General features: G+C 57.5%; 1 protein-coding gene across 2 annotated transcripts in view; it reads left to right on the forward strand.

Annotated features, from left to right (window-relative positions):
* Positions 1-3122: 3122 nt before the first annotated feature.
* Positions 3123-14728, forward strand: part of TMEM114 (transmembrane protein 114) — a gene marked incomplete at its 3' end in the record, with an annotated part of 14329 nt that continues 2723 nt past the window's right edge. Inside the window, exons 1-3 of one of the 2 annotated variants that reach the window (XM_081300350.1) lie at positions 3123-3401; positions 3665-3745; positions 13819-13956. In XM_081300350.1, coding sequence (XP_081156476.1) covers positions 3182-3401; positions 3665-3745; positions 13819-13956 — 439 coding nt within the window. In that variant the 5' untranslated portion in view covers positions 3123-3181. The remainder of the gene's footprint in view (positions 3402-3664; positions 3746-13818; positions 13957-14728) is intronic. The other variant, XM_081300351.1, reaches the window with a different exon arrangement.

Consider the following 14728-nt stretch of genomic DNA (forward strand, 5'->3'; position numbering starts at 1 on the left):
TGCACAGTGAGCCCCCAGAGGGATGGAGGTTTTTAAAAAGTGAGTAGGAGCATTTCAGTTCCCTGCTCAAATCCATTTAGAGGTTTGCGCTGAAATCCAAACTCCGTCCTGGAGTCCAGGTCTGTTCCTCTATGCACCCCTGCCCCATGCCCTAGCCTGGTTTCCCTCCTCTTAGAAGGTATGTCCTTCAGCCTCAGCCTCCAGGTCACTTCCACAGAGTGGCCAGCTGAGCCTCCCTCTGTCCCTTCCCCTGGGTGCTCAGACAGCTCCACGTTTGCTTATGGATTCTCTCCCCGGCCCAAGCAGAGCGCAGCAACTTGTGGATCTTCTAATGATGGTTCCTTGAGAATGTGTCATGCAGTATCTGGTCAGTGGTGCACACCTGTAACCCCAGCGACTGAGGAGGCTGAGGCAGGAAGATCCCAAGTTCAAAGCCAGCCTCAGCAACTTAGTAAGATCCTGTCTCAGAACAAAAAATGAAAAGGGCTGGGGAAGAGTTCAGTGGCAGAGTGCCCATGGGCTCAGTTCTCAGTAGTGGGGAGGAAAAAATGTCACGATAGGCCAAGACTCTGACCTCCCAGTCGAAAGGGCAGCCTTCAAGGGGCTTCACTGCAGCCCCTGAGGCTGGCCAACTCCTGGCCTCTGGAATCCTCCTCGTTCATCCGTCTGTGCCACACAAGTATGAGAATTTTCTCTGAGAGCCTTGCCTTGAAAAAGCCTGGGCAGCTGCACTAAACACTTGTCAGGACAGGCCTTGCCAGGGGTGGGGGGTTGTTCACGGCTGTATTCTTAACATGAGCCCAGTGGCAGGCTCTAGAAGGCTCAAGAAGTATTCCTTAAAGAAAAGAAAGGCTTTATGCTGGTGACGAAGATGGTGGAATGATAAGGACGTTGGGGTTGATAAGAAGAGAATGGCCATGGTGGCACTGAAGGAGACGGTGATGATGGGGGGATAGTGAGGGCTGGGACAGTGGTAGCTGGGATGGTGGAGGCGTCCTGTGGTGGTGACGGTTAGTGGTCGTGGTGTGGTCGTGGTGGTGGTGATGGTTATTGATGGGGGTGATGGTGGTGGTTAGTGATGGTGGTGATGGTGATGGAGATGGTGGTGGTGATAGTGGAGATGGTGGTGATGGAGATGGTGGTGGTGATGGTTAGTGATGGTTAGTGATGGTGATGGAGATGGTGGTGGTGGTGGAGATGGTGGTGATGGAGATGGTGGTGGTGATGGTTAGTGATGGTGGTGGTGGTGATGGTTAGTGATGGTGGTGGTGGTGATGGTTAGTGATGGTGGTGGTGATGGAGATGGTGGTGGTGATGGTTAGTGACGGTGGTGATGGAGATGGTTAGTGATGATGGTGGTGGTTGGTGGTTGTAGTGGTGATGGAGATGGTGGTGGTGATGGTTAGTGATGGTGGTGATGGTGGAGATGGTTAGTGATGGTGGTGATGGTGGAGATGGTTAGTGATGGTGGTGGTGGTTGTGGTGGTGATGGAGATGGTGGTGGTGATGGTTAGTGATGGTGGTGGTGATGGTTAGTGATGGTGGTGGTAGTCGTGGTGGTGATGGAGACGGTGGTGGTGATGGTTAGTGATGGTGATGGTAGTCGTGGTGGTGGTGGAGATGGTGGTGGTGATGGTTAGTGATGGTGGTGGTGGTGATGGTTAGTGATGGTGGTGGTGGTGATGGTTAGTGATGGTGGTGATGGTGGAGATGGTGGTGGTGATGGTTAGTGATGGTGGTGGTAGTCATGGTGGTGGTGGAGATGGTGGTGGTGATGGTTAGTGGTCGTGGTGGTGGTGATGGTTAGTGATGATGGTGGTGGTGGTGGTTGTGGTGGTGATGGAGATGGTGGTGGTGATGGTTAGTGATGGTGGTGGTGGTCGTGGTGGTGGTGATGGTTAGTGATGGTGGTGATGGTGGAGATGGTTAGTGATGGTGGTGGTGGTTGTGGTGGTGATGGAGATGGTGGTGGTGATGGTTAGTGATGGTGGTGGTGGTCGTGGTGGTGGTGATGGTTAGTGATGGTGGTGATGGTGGAGATGGTTAGTGATGGTGGTGATGGTGGAGATGGTTAGTGATGGTGGTGGTGGTTGTGGTGGTGATGGAGATGGTGGTGGTGATGGTTAGTGATGGTTTAGTGATGATGGTAGTGGTCATGGTGGTGGTTGGTGGTTGTGGTGGTGATGGTGATGGTTAGTGATGATGGTGGTGGTTGGTGGTTGTGGTGGTGATGGAGATGGTGGTGGTGATGGTTAGTGATGGTTTAGTGATGATGGTAGTGGTCATGGTGGTGGTTGGTGGTTGTGGTGGTGATGGTGATGGTTAGTGATGATGGTGGTGGTTGGTGGTTGTGGTGGTGATGGAGATGGTGGTGGTGATGGTTAGTGATGGTGGTGGTGGTCGTGGTGGTGATGGAGATGGTGGTGGTGGCTATGATAATGAAGAGACTTTGGCGGCAGAGAATCAGCGCTACCCTGTTGCTTCATTGAACTTTTATAAAACAGGAACCTGCCTTTCCCTCTGTGGCAGCCCGGAGAGACCGCTCCAGGTGGGGCTTGAAGCAGGGTAGTTGGAGCTGGAGGGGGGCGCCCTTGCAGAGCGTCTGCAGACCCTGGCGGGACCCTGGGGCCCAGCGCCCCTTCCCGCTCCCTCCCAGGATCCCCGTGGAGCCTGCGGGGCACCGCCCACGACCAGGCTGCGTGGCCTGGGCTGGGTCCTCAGGCTGAGCCAGAGCTCCGAGCGGGCGGGCGGGGAAACTCCCTGGAGCACGGGGTTGGAAGCGGGGAGCGCGGCGGGGACGGGAGGCCGGGGCGGGCGGAGTGGGGCGCTGGGGGCTGGCGGAGCGGAGGGCGCGGGGTCCGGGAAAGTGAGGCGCTGGCGATCCGAGACGGGAGCGCGGAGGCCGGCAGGAGGAGGTGGGGAGGGACGGGCCCGCGGAGCAGGGGCCGGGGGTCTGAGCACCGCCGAGGGGGCGCCTGGGGGCTGGGAGCGGGGTCCGAGGGCGGAGCAGGTGTGAGCCTGGCGGCTGGTGAGGGTGCGAGGGCGGAGCCGGTTCCGGGTCGCGGTCGGGCTCGGGTCCAGGTCCGGCGGGGAGGGTGGGCTGGAGCCGGGAGCTCGCGGCGGGCGGCGGGCGCTGGCAGCGCAGAGGGGCCGCAGGGGCGCGGTGGGGTCGGAGCTGGCGATGCGGGTGCGCCTGGGCGCGCTGGCCGGCTCGGCGGCGCTCACCGGGGCGCTCAGCTTCGTGCTGCTGGCGGCCGCCATCGGCACCGACTTCTGGTACATCATTGACACCGCGCGGCTGGAGAGAAGCGGCCCCGGCGCGCAGGACCCGCTGGGGACAGCCAACCGCAGCCGGCCCGAGTCTCTGAGCTCGCACTCCGGGCTCTGGCGGACTTGCCGGGGTAAGGCGCACCAGGGACCCGGGCGGTGGTCGAGGGCCCCTGCTCACTGGGATGTGTTGTTGAGCGCGAACCCCTCCTCCAGCCCCAACCCCCGAAGGCAAGGTCCAGGGGAGCCGGGGAAGGTGGGTAAAGAACTCGGGCTCGAAATTCTTGCTGGAGCTGCCCAGCCCTCCTCCGGCCCTCCCGGGGGAGCATCCAGGGCGCCGGCAGGGACCAAGCCCTGGGATGCTCAGCTTGGTCACTGATTCCTCTGTCCCATCCAGTGCAGAGCTCGTGCACCCCGCTGATGAACCCCTTCTGGCAGGAGAATGTGACAGTCAGCGACTCCAGCAAGCAACTTCTCAGTGAGTACAGCGGGGAGGGGAGGTTGGATCCCCATCCAACAGCAACCCCTGCCCAAGCTCAGTTCTGGAGCCTTTCTGCACACAGTGGGACTCTGCAGAGCGGGCAGCTGGGGTGGCTTGAGAAGGGAGTAGGTTAAGACCAGGAAGCTGGACTCTGCCACTCTGTCTGCAATGTGTGGTTAGGGTTCAGTCCATCACTGACTGGTGGATTCTATGTGCCTAGCCCCTTGCTGATGGAGGGTTAAGATTCAGTCCATGTGCTACAGGCGCTCAGGACTAGCTGGGAAGAGAGAGGTGGCGATGTAGTTTTCTTTTGGAATGACGAGCACCATGAAGGGTATAGGAAGCCCAAGCAGGCACCTAAGCCAGCCTGCAAGCTGAACGTGGACGGAGAGTTCTTATCCCAGAGCCGGGGCTGGCCTGGCCGTGGTGGGGTGCTCAGCACATGATGAGGAGTCAGCAGCAGCCCTCCCCGGGACCATCCGGTCTGCCTTTGGTGGTTGGCTCTCCAGTGCCAAGCCCATGCATGGTGCTCAGTAGGGGGCAAGACTGGCAAAAAGGGAGGAGAGCGAGCTCCGCTCCATGAAGGAGGCTTGGGACCAGCAGGCGCTTCAGGACTTTCCCTCTGTCTCTCTCTGGTTCCTGCACCGCCTGTGATGTCATTAGCTCCACTTACGTGTTCACAGTTCCAGTGAGGAATTGAGGCCAAGGGAGAGGGCCTAGAGAGGATCTGATGAGGAATGAGGACAGGGATCCCCAGACCCTGAACAGTGTGGAGAGCCTCAGGTACAGTTACTGAGGCTCCAGGATGGGACTCAGAATAAAGAAGCCGGGCAGGGTCCCTCTTCAGCCACAGTGGCCTTGGGCCACTTCCTGGAGCGTGCCATTCTTCTCTGTCACAAAACTTGGAATGCATTGTCCCCTGCACCCGGAGTCTCTCTGCTCCCGCCCTGCCAGCCTGGGTTGGCTAACTCCTACCCATAGCACAGGTGTGTGGCATTTTTCAGTTAAAATCTGCCTCCCTCAGTAGACCGTGGACCCCTGAGGTCAAGGATCAAGTCTAGTTGTGCACTCTTGATACTTAACCCCGGACCTGGCATAGTGTGGTCCTGAGTTTGCTGAACACGCATAAGAACTATTTAACAACTGGCTCTCTGGGAAATAATCTTTGAAAAGCCCCTGGATTGCAGCATTTGCCAATTACTGTGGCGTAAATACTTCACCTGTGGCGAATTTCAGGCTGCAACACAGCAGTACCTGGCTAAAAAAGTTCCCAGAACTGGCTCTTGTGAGATCTGTGTGACCCCCAGCACCCCTCTGGGTAAGGCCCCTTGGAGGGGACACCTCCCGGGTGCCTGGGCTGGGGAAGAGGGAAGAGAGGTGGGGACACCATGCACTCCTCTTGCAATCCAGGTGCATGGGGTGGAACTCTGGGTGTTCTCGGGGCACGGTTTCTAGCATCATCAAGAATTCCTGTGTTTGAGGTGAGGGAGATGAGGGTTCATCCGGCTCGGACCCTCACAGGAGCCGCACTGGTCCTGAAATCGGTGTCTTAATAACCTCTCTGAGCCTCGTTTCCATCTTGATCATAATGAGCCATCAAAACCCTGAGGGGTGTGGTCAGGATTCCATGGAGAATGAAAATGCATGAAAAGATGAACGTCACCAGGACCTTGGGTGGTGCTGGGGTGGCACTGGGAGCTCCAGGTCACATGAAGGAGTGAGGGGACAGACACAGGCCAAGAGCTCAGTAGGGGTCAGTTCTCTCTTCTTAGCTGAAGTTACACCATGGAGTGCTGACCCTCTGGCAGGCTGGGTGCTGTCATGTAGCCACCATGTCCCAGGGAGGGGTAGGTTGCATGGCTAGCTGTCCTTGGCACGGGGCTGGCTTCCTTTGCAAACTTGGAAATGCAACAAGCCTGCTCATTCCAGGATTCTGAGACACAGGCAGAAGTCACACGGAGAGGCTCCACGTCCATTCGCCCTCAGATGTAGGTCTCATCATCTGGGCGTCATCACCAGCTAGCCATCTGGCCTTGGATGTTCCGACACCCCTGAGCCCCAGCTCCCTCACGGGCAAAGTGAAGGCAACTGTCGATCTCCCTCCTGAGGCTTCCGTGAGGATGGAGCTGGAGAGCACCTTTACAGACTAGGGCAGTGCGCGGCCTCCGTACGTGGCCACGAGCAGCGCTGCCGTTATTGCCGTGTCTCCTCCAAGAAGGAGGGCGAGCTGCCCCTTCAGACCACAAGTTCATTGAGAATCACCCCCAGAGAGAGCTCTTCCCCCGGAATCTCTTCTTCCCTCAATGCATTTTGAGTTTGGTCCAAGTTCTTTCATTATGTAAAGGCTTGTCTCTCCCTCAAGGAGCTGCTGCAGAGGCCAGAGAGAGAGGCCACGCGCTGATGAGCGTCACGGTGCTGAGTCACCTCCTGGGCAATCCTGGTGCAGGGTGTATGGGAACAAACCTTGATCTCCTTCCTCCAAGAACCCAAGCAGGCCGACAGAGAGCTGCTGGGCAAACCGCCCGGCCCCCCGACTCTGTTGACCTGGTGGTGCGGAAGCTGAGGAGGAACATCAGGGTCACGAACAGTGTGCCCCAAGTGCTCAGCAAGTTCAGTCAGGTGGCAGAGCGGGGTTTCCAAGGGACAGTTCCCTGTCAGCAGAATCCCCCTTGCTCAGGGTTCCGGAGAGCTCTGGGGAGCCATGGGTTTGGCTCCTTGGCCAGGGACCAGAGGATTTGGGGTGGCTGGGAGGTCTTCCAGCTCAGCACGCTGTGTGGAGAAGAGCCAGGCTCCCCAGCCAGCCCGTGGTCGCAGGGGACGGAAACTCAAGGTCACTGGTTTAAAGAAGAGGAGCTAGGAGCCCAGGCAAGGGAAAGGCTGAGCCCACCACCATCCAACCCCTCTCCCCTTGCCTCTGTGGGCTGGCTCTCTTCAGCCCCAGCAGGAAGAGATCTTCCACCTCTCAGCAACTTCGCACACTTCCAGCCAGCCTTTCTTTGGCCCAGGTTGGGTCACATGCCTGATCTGAGCCAATCACTGTAGCCAAGAGGATGGGGTGTGCTGATTGGTCAGGCTGAGGCAGTGCCCACCTGTAACCACAGGGATGGACCAGCCTATAGCTGATGAGGGGTGGGGCCTGGAGTCCCCTGCCCTCCACTCAGCCAGCCTTGTGACTTCTTATGGGTCAGCTGTGTCCATAAACAGGCTTTTCTGGGAAGAAATGAGATCACACATGCAAAGCACCCCAGGATGTGCACAGTAGGAGCTCAATTATTGCCTCTTTCTGCTTGGAATCATGTTACCTCTCTGAACCTCAAGGTTTTCATCTGTAAAATGGAGCTAGCGATCACAGACCCACTAGACTCATTTATTTACTGAGTTATTTAGCCCCCCCTACCCCCAGCACTGGGCTGGCTGGCTGAACAGAACATGGGACCCATGGCTGTTTGTCAAACACGGCTCTGAGCTCTCTCATGTATGTCCATCAGCTCCTTTAATCTTCTCAACAGGCAGTACCCGTATCATCCTCAACTTTGCTGGTGAGGAAACTGAGGTACAGATCAGTTAGACAGTTACCTGAGTTTGCACAGCAACTGGCAGATCTGGGATTCGAACACTGTTTGCTTCTACCTTGTGAGAGCAATGCTACGCTGAGTTTCCTCTCAGTGTGCTCTGTGTACATTAAGATCGGAGGCCTTGGCAGCCCCGAAGAGGAGCTTCGTGCCTGCTCTGGGTTCAGAGTCCTGCCTCCTTCACACTGGGAGCAGAGATGGGCGTTACAAAGATGGCTGGCAGGGGCATCCCGGAGGCAGGGCGGAGGCAGGGCTGAGCCGGTGGGCTCCAGGAACCCCCAGGAGGCTGGCATTCCTGGAGAGTGTGGCCCAAAGTGCTTCTCAGGGGCGCCCTGGTCTTTCCGGATCCCTCCTCTGCTGCCTCTCCCGGGAACCCATGAGGATGACCAGGCTGGTTGGATTGGACCAGAGGGGTCAAACGCTTGGCCCAGCACAGTGCGCCGTGGCTGAAGCTGGACCCAGGTCAGCAGGCTGGCCAGGCTGGCCTCTGAGCAGGAAGTTAGGAATTACCAGTCTGGGTTTCTAGTCTTGCGGGTGCTGGGCTGATGCAGTAGCATGGAAAATTGAAATCAGCCCTCCCACGGTGCCGGTGCTGGGTGCAGCTCCAGAGTGGAAGTGGTGGGGGACAGAAACAGACAAGGGACGGGGACATGTCGTGCGGAGTTCAGAGGCTGTCTGGGCCGGGAGGGAATGCTCCGTGTGAGTTACACACAGCTGGGCTGCAGATGGGAAGGGCGGAGGGAGGGGGGCAGGTCCCTGGGCCAGAGGCCTGCGCTTCAGGCTGGCTATCTGGAGTACCTGTTGAAAACTAAGACCAAGAATTATTTTATATAATTCTACTTCTAGGGTTTTCCACGTGAGACTCCTGAGAAGTTCACTGTGCCATATAAGAAACAATAAGATACAGCCTTGGTGTCCCTGGATGACGTGTGTGTGTGTGTGTGTGTGTGTGTGTAATCATTTTAAGAAATATTATATAGCCAGTAAGACAAAGCTAACAGGGTAGAACCCCAAGATGTAGAATAAAGCAAGCAAGTTACAAAGATTGTAGGCATTTATTATCCCTCCCCGAGGAAGCCATGTTATATAACTTTTCTATGGTATTTAACAAAACTTTAAGATGCCCCTTTATTTTGTGTGCCATTAAGACAAAAAAAAAAAATACTATCAATTATGACCGAGGCAAAGGAGGCCAACTTTCCTGTTTTCAGCTAAATTAAAGCACGACCGAGCAAGCGTGGGTGTAGACTTAGGAAAACATGTCGATGTATAGAAAATAGACAGAACACAGAAACAAGCCGCGCGAGTCCGCACCAAGCCGTCCTCAGAGGCTGCTCTGTAAGGGGAGGGAGGGGCGGAGCTGGCGTTGGTCAACTGGGTCTCGTCTGAAGTTTCTCTAGGAAGGTTTCACATTGGGGTAAAAGCCCCCCAGAGGGCTGCCTGCGCCGGGCTTCTCGTCAGTGGGCCCAGGGACCCCCTGTGCCTCCCACCACCCCTCCAGCCGCAGGAGCTGAGGTCACGTTGCTCCCAGGGCCTCCCGCTCCTGAACGGTGGCAGTCTGTGTCCTCTTCTGTGCCCACCCGCCCACCTCTCAGCCCAGTTCACGCCTCCTGCCCTGACCTCGGGTCTCAGCCGGGACGCTTCCCCTCTTTCCTCGCCCCCACCCCCTGCTTGGCTGAGTGCCCCTCTCTGCAGCCCCATGACCCTCTCTGCCAACCCGCTTTGCCGTGGATTTCAGAGGGCCCTTCACAGCACGTGGGCAGGTGGCCTGGGTACCTGGGGCCTCAGTCTGTGAATGGGAATTAAAGCTTGTTCCTGGTGGAGTCGCAGTGTCCTCGGTGCAGCTCCGCCAGCCCAGCATCCAGGGTCCAGTCCACAGGTGAGGAAACCGGGCTTTGCAGAGATGGTGCTGTGCTCAGTGGGAGGCGGACTCAGGATTCGAATGCGGGACTTTGCCGACTCCTGCTCTTTCCATGTCACGGTGCATCACGGAGACCATGAAGGCAGCAAAGGGCAGCCCTGTACTCAAGACAGACTCAGGGGCAACTATTTACCAACATTTAAAAAGCCATGCCCCTCCCGGCACCATAGGACCAGGTGTTTCTGAACCTCCCTGGAGTCCCCAAGTCACGGTGACACGTGGAGGCAAAGTCGGTGGCGGGGTGGCCCTTTGGCGGCTGGTTCTGGAGCCTTTCTTCTGCCAGGGCTTGGATGGCTCTGGTTCTGCCTGGAGCTGAGCATCCTCCCCCACCACGACCTTCCGCCATGGCGATCTGCCTCACCTTGGGCCAGCACTGGAGCCAGAGGACCATGGACGAAATCTCTGAAATTGAGCCAAAATAAACCTTCCCCCGCTGAGTTGTTCTTGTAGGTGTTTGGGTCACAGTGGTGAAAGGCTGATGGGCACAACATGTTGGTCACAGGGAAACACAGCTGTCCCCTGGCAGGAGCGTCTCATTTCTCTGTTCTTTGCGGGTCGCTTGCCCCTGACTTACTGCAGCAGACGTTTCTGAACTGAAAAGATACCCTCACTTGGGCATCCACGTTGACCTTGATGAGACGCCTGTCGGCATTTCATACCATCAATCATCTCCTGTGCCGCTTATGAGGCTCCTGCTGTATACCACACAAGACAGTGGGGTGGGACATGGTGCCACCTGCAACCAGATGTGCCCGCGTCCTCAGCCCCAGAACCTTATTTGGAAGAAGTGCTCTGCAGACGCACTCGGGGATCTGGAGACGAGATCATCTTGGATGCTCTGGGCGGGCCCTAAATCCAACGACAAGGGTCCTTATACGAAGAGGAGAGAAGAGGAAGTGGAGACTCAGTGGTGTGGCCACAGGCCCAGGAGGGTCCAGAGTCCCTGAAGCCACAGGAAAGTGGATGAGGCCAGGGAGGCGTTCCCTGGAGGCTTTGATGGGACTCGGTCCTGTGACACCTTGGTTTCAGAATTCGGCCCTCTGGGACTGTGAGGGAGTAAGTTCCTGTTGCCTGTTAGCTGCCCAGTTTATAGTGGCAGCCTCATTATCATAGAATAAGCCCCCACCAGGCCCCCTGTCCCCAAGGCCCCGTGGTGAGGAGGTGTGTCTGCTGGTCTCAGGTCAGGGACGCTTTCCTCCCAAGACCACCAACAGGGAATGGCATGAGATTGGAGTCCAGGAGTTGGGATTCTTGCTTCCGAGTCCGCTGCTGTCCCTGTCCTGTGTCATCTCTGCCCGGTCTTCTGGCTCAGCTCTTGGATCTTTCCAGTTTGCAGACTGTGCACGTTGTCGGCTCCCCAGGACGTGTAGAAATGAACCACGAGGAAGAAAGCTCTGGGTCTCTCTGGCCTTCGGTTCCTCCTGCCCTGCCTGAGTCCATCGCACCCTCCCCTCCCAGTGCCTGGGACAGCCCTTGGCCACTGCTGGTGCCCTCAGCCTCAGACCACGGGAGACACCTCTGTAGCTGGACAAGTGGCTCACTGCTCATTGCAACCAGGTCGACACGCACCACGAGGACTCTGGGCGCCTCAGACACAGGCTTTTAGAGGGACCAACAGGACCAGGGATTTGATGGGTGGTTTTGGGAGGGTCCAAGGGTTTGGTCTGACTGGGCAGGGTCAGAAGTGGGGACAAACAGAGCCTGCCTGTAGGGAGGGAGACCGAGCAGGACCAGGCAGCCAGCCCCTGTGCTGGGGAGGGGCTTTGGCCTCTGAGAGGCGCAGGCCTTGATTTGCCTGTGAGATAACCTTGCCTGGCCTCCCTGGGTCATGCACCATGACCTTGTCAGGTGGTGCAGCTCTTGGAGGTCACATCTAGGACCCTGCAGAGGCTGGCTATGGGCCCAGAGCCCTCCCAGGCCTGGGGCTCTTCTCTTCCGCATCCTGGGAGGTCATGATGGGAGGCAGGCCTGGGGCTCAGCCCCAGGTTACAGAATCCCTGTCTTCCTAGGAGTTCAGAGGTTTCCATGCTTCCTGTGGGTCCCCGGGGCCACCCGGCACCTGGGCTTGGCTGGCAGCGCTGCGCGGGAGGGGCTCTTTGACCCGGTTCCCATCCCTGGGAGCCTGGAGACAGGGTTGCAAACTTGGGTCATAACCTGCCTCGGCCGTGGCTGGAAGCTGCCGGAGCTTGGCGCTTGTAGGCGGCAGGTGTTGGGTGTTTGCTAAACACAGGGGTGGACACGGGCCTGACCCGCTGTCCTGGTTGGCCCTGACTGCTCCCGGTGCATGCTGCGGTCATGGTAGATGGCTTAGTGACTGCCGATGATTATTTGGCTCTCAGAGTGTTTGGTTTGGGTGATAAGCCCTGTGGGTTCTCTGTCTACATAGCCACAAGGGAGCGACTCTCTGTGACTTATGCGTTTTTGTGTGCTGAGCTCTGTGTGTCTGCTGAATTTAATAAGTCCTCGGCAGTTGGAAGGCAGGAGTTCTCATCTAACCCATGAGGTGCAGAGTGGTCTAGTCGTTCGTCCACAGTCACACAGCTTGTATGCCCTATTAAGTGGTCTTTTGACTGATTACCCTCACTCCAACCCCACAATGATATCCCAGCACCATCCAAATATCCCAGTTTCCAGAAATCTATCACTCTGCCACATCCACACTCTAAGCACATTCCAAGTTGTGGTTGGAGAACGGTGCAGTTTGCAGTAGAACAAAACTTGGAATCAATATTCATGTTCCACGACTGCGATTCTGGGAAAAAAAAAAAGAAAGACAAACCCAAACAAAATAAAGAATATGACTTCACACATATGCACACAGAGCTCGACCAGATTTCTGCAGGAGATTGTACAACCCTCCCCTGGGGAGCTGTTCATACCCAGACATTTAATTGAATGCGTAGGTCAAGTTGGCTCGTGGGGTGTCTGGGGACTCCAGGGGGCCTGGAAACCTCATTAATTTCTATATGAGAAATAATCCCATCTCTCAGCTGCGGATGGGGGTGGAGCCGCGCAGGAGCCTGAGCTTGTGGGGCCAGGGTCACACTCCAGCAGCTGCACTGAGCCGCTGGTTCTTCCTTGGACAGGAGGAAGGAGGGCAGCCACGCCGTCCAGGCCACGGTGACAGTACTGCCATCTCTGGTGGTCCCGGGAGGGAGTTTAGCCTGGTTTTCTCCGCCTGCCAAGGATGGTGGCTCTTTGGGGACCTGAAGACAGAGCGGTGTGGTAGAGGCTGGACGGCTATCTTCACCATCTTTATTACTGTGGACGGGTCAGTGCGTTTTCTGTTGCCCATGACAACCCTCCCTGTCCAGTAGGTTTTAATGAAGAAGCTTATTGTGGCTCACATCCTGTAGGTCGAGGTCCAGGGGCCGCTTCTGGCCATGGTGTCTTGCCGGCAGAACCCTGTGGCAGCCTGTGTCTGGCCAGCTGACCTTGCTGTCCTCTTGCTGTCCAAAGCTGGTGGGATTCTATCTTGGGCTCCACCCTGACGGCTTCTCCAGTGGCCCCCAGGCCCAGCTCCAACCCGCTGGCTGGATTACACCATGGGGGCCCTAGCGTCCCATAGGGCCACCTGTGTGACTATCTGCCTGTGGCAGGACTCCTCCCTTGGCTGTGGGCTGAGCCGCTGCTGCTGACCCCTGGCTGCAGCCGCTGGGTATCTGGTCGTGAAGAGGGATGTCCAACCACCGCTCCCCCAACCCAGGGCCACTCCACTTCCTGCCTTGTCCTTTGCCTTAGTGTCCTTGGGCCACCACAAAGTCCATGGCCTAGGACAAAGCTAGCTTTGGGCTCCTCCAGGCTCGGCCTCCGCCCTCTTGTCCCTCCACCTCCATGTCTCCAGTCTTCTCTTTCTTCAAGGAGACACTCGTGCGACGCAGGGACCTTCGAATCCAGGACAATCTCACTTGCGCTCCTTAACTTTAAGCGTCTGCAAAGACCTTTCAAGACCTTCCTGGGAGCTGGGCGGTGTCAGTTCCAACCAGCACCCAGGGCAGTCCTGCAAAAGCCTCCGCAAAAGGTGGACCCCGCTGTCCTCTGCCCCGAACCGTGATGACTCTGGCTCCCTGGGAGAGAAGGGCCAAGGCACCTGCGGGCTGGCCCCGCCCAAAGCTCCGCCTCCGGCAGGCTCCGCCCCTTGCCCCCTGGTCTCGCTGGCGCCTGGTCCCACCCTGCCCCGCTCGGCACCCCTCCCGTGCTGCCCTCAGCGACCGCCGGGGGCGCTGTTGCCTGCCTCCTTTGCTACTGGGCGGCCCCGTTGGTCGCCGGCTCTAACTCCAGTGGGTAGAGTCTGCTCACGGCTGGACTCCGCTCGCTGGCGTGTGGCCGGAGGGCAGGATCTTGGTTTCTCCGCTCCTGAGTGGGCACCGGGGATAAGTGAGGAGTCCTATAACAGCACCTCCGGGTCCCCAGGGCGGATGGCGGGGCTCAGGGCACGAGTCACTGTCATCAGAAGCAGTGGTGGTCATTTCCCCAGCTTGGGGTGCGGCCGTGGTGGGTGCTCAGTAGCTGTGGGCGGGGGGGACGGGGCATGTTAGTGACCTCTGCTGCCCGTGTCCCCTGTCTCTCTCCTAAAGCTATGCACGGGACGTTTGTGATTCTGCTGCCGCTCAGCCTGATCCTGATGGTTTTCGGGGGGATGACGGGGTTTCTGAGCTTCCTCCTCCAAGCTTACCTCCTCCTGCTGCTCACTGGGACCCTCTTCCTCTTTGGAGGTAGGTGTCCACCCTGCGGGTGGCGGGTGCTGGGCCGGGACTCTCAGCAGCTTGTCAGTTGAAGGGATCAGGGGTTTCCAGCCAGGACCCAGGGCCCGACTCCAGGAAAGAAGCAGGGGTGGGGACAGCTTCTGGGGACTGCTCCGCAGTTCCAACAGAGCCCTGTGGTGCCTTTGCCTGGCCCTGCCAGCTCCGCGCTTTCAGGCTGTGGCCTGGGAAGGGGCCCTGGCTCCAGCCATCCTGGAGAGCCACGTGGATGGATTAGAAAGAGGCACCACTGGCTCAGAAGGACAAATGCCACATGATCTTGCTCAGACCTGGTCTCAACAAGCCAAGGTCATAGAGAGGGGGCTCTGGGTGGGGCCAAAGAGGTGTCAGTCAAAGTTGGGAGGAATGAGTTCCAGACCTGCTGGTGCCATTAATAACAGTCGGATATGTACTTGAAACTTGCCAAGAGGGCAGATTTTGAAAGTTCTCACCACAAGAAAGGGTCAAGTGCGGGAGGTGACATGGGTGGCAGACAACTTGGCCAGCCCATGCCAGTGTGCCTCGATCACAAGAGTCCATAGTGGTGCTTACAATTTCTATATGCCTAAAAAGACTCAGAAAAACTAAACAAAGGGAAAACCAGTCTCGGCCGGGTTGATTCTGTTTGTTTGGCTGAAGGAAGGGCTTAGAAACTGGATCAGGCCACCGCAAGCCACCTGTGGCTCGCTGTGCTCTGTGCTTGGAGAGCTTCCTCATTAAAAGAGGAAGAGAGAGCTGAGGCCAC

This window comes from Spermophilus citellus, assembly GCF_964194105.1.
Source record: "Spermophilus citellus genome assembly, chromosome: 6".
Taxonomy (NCBI): Eukaryota; Metazoa; Chordata; class Mammalia; order Rodentia; family Sciuridae; genus Spermophilus; species Spermophilus citellus.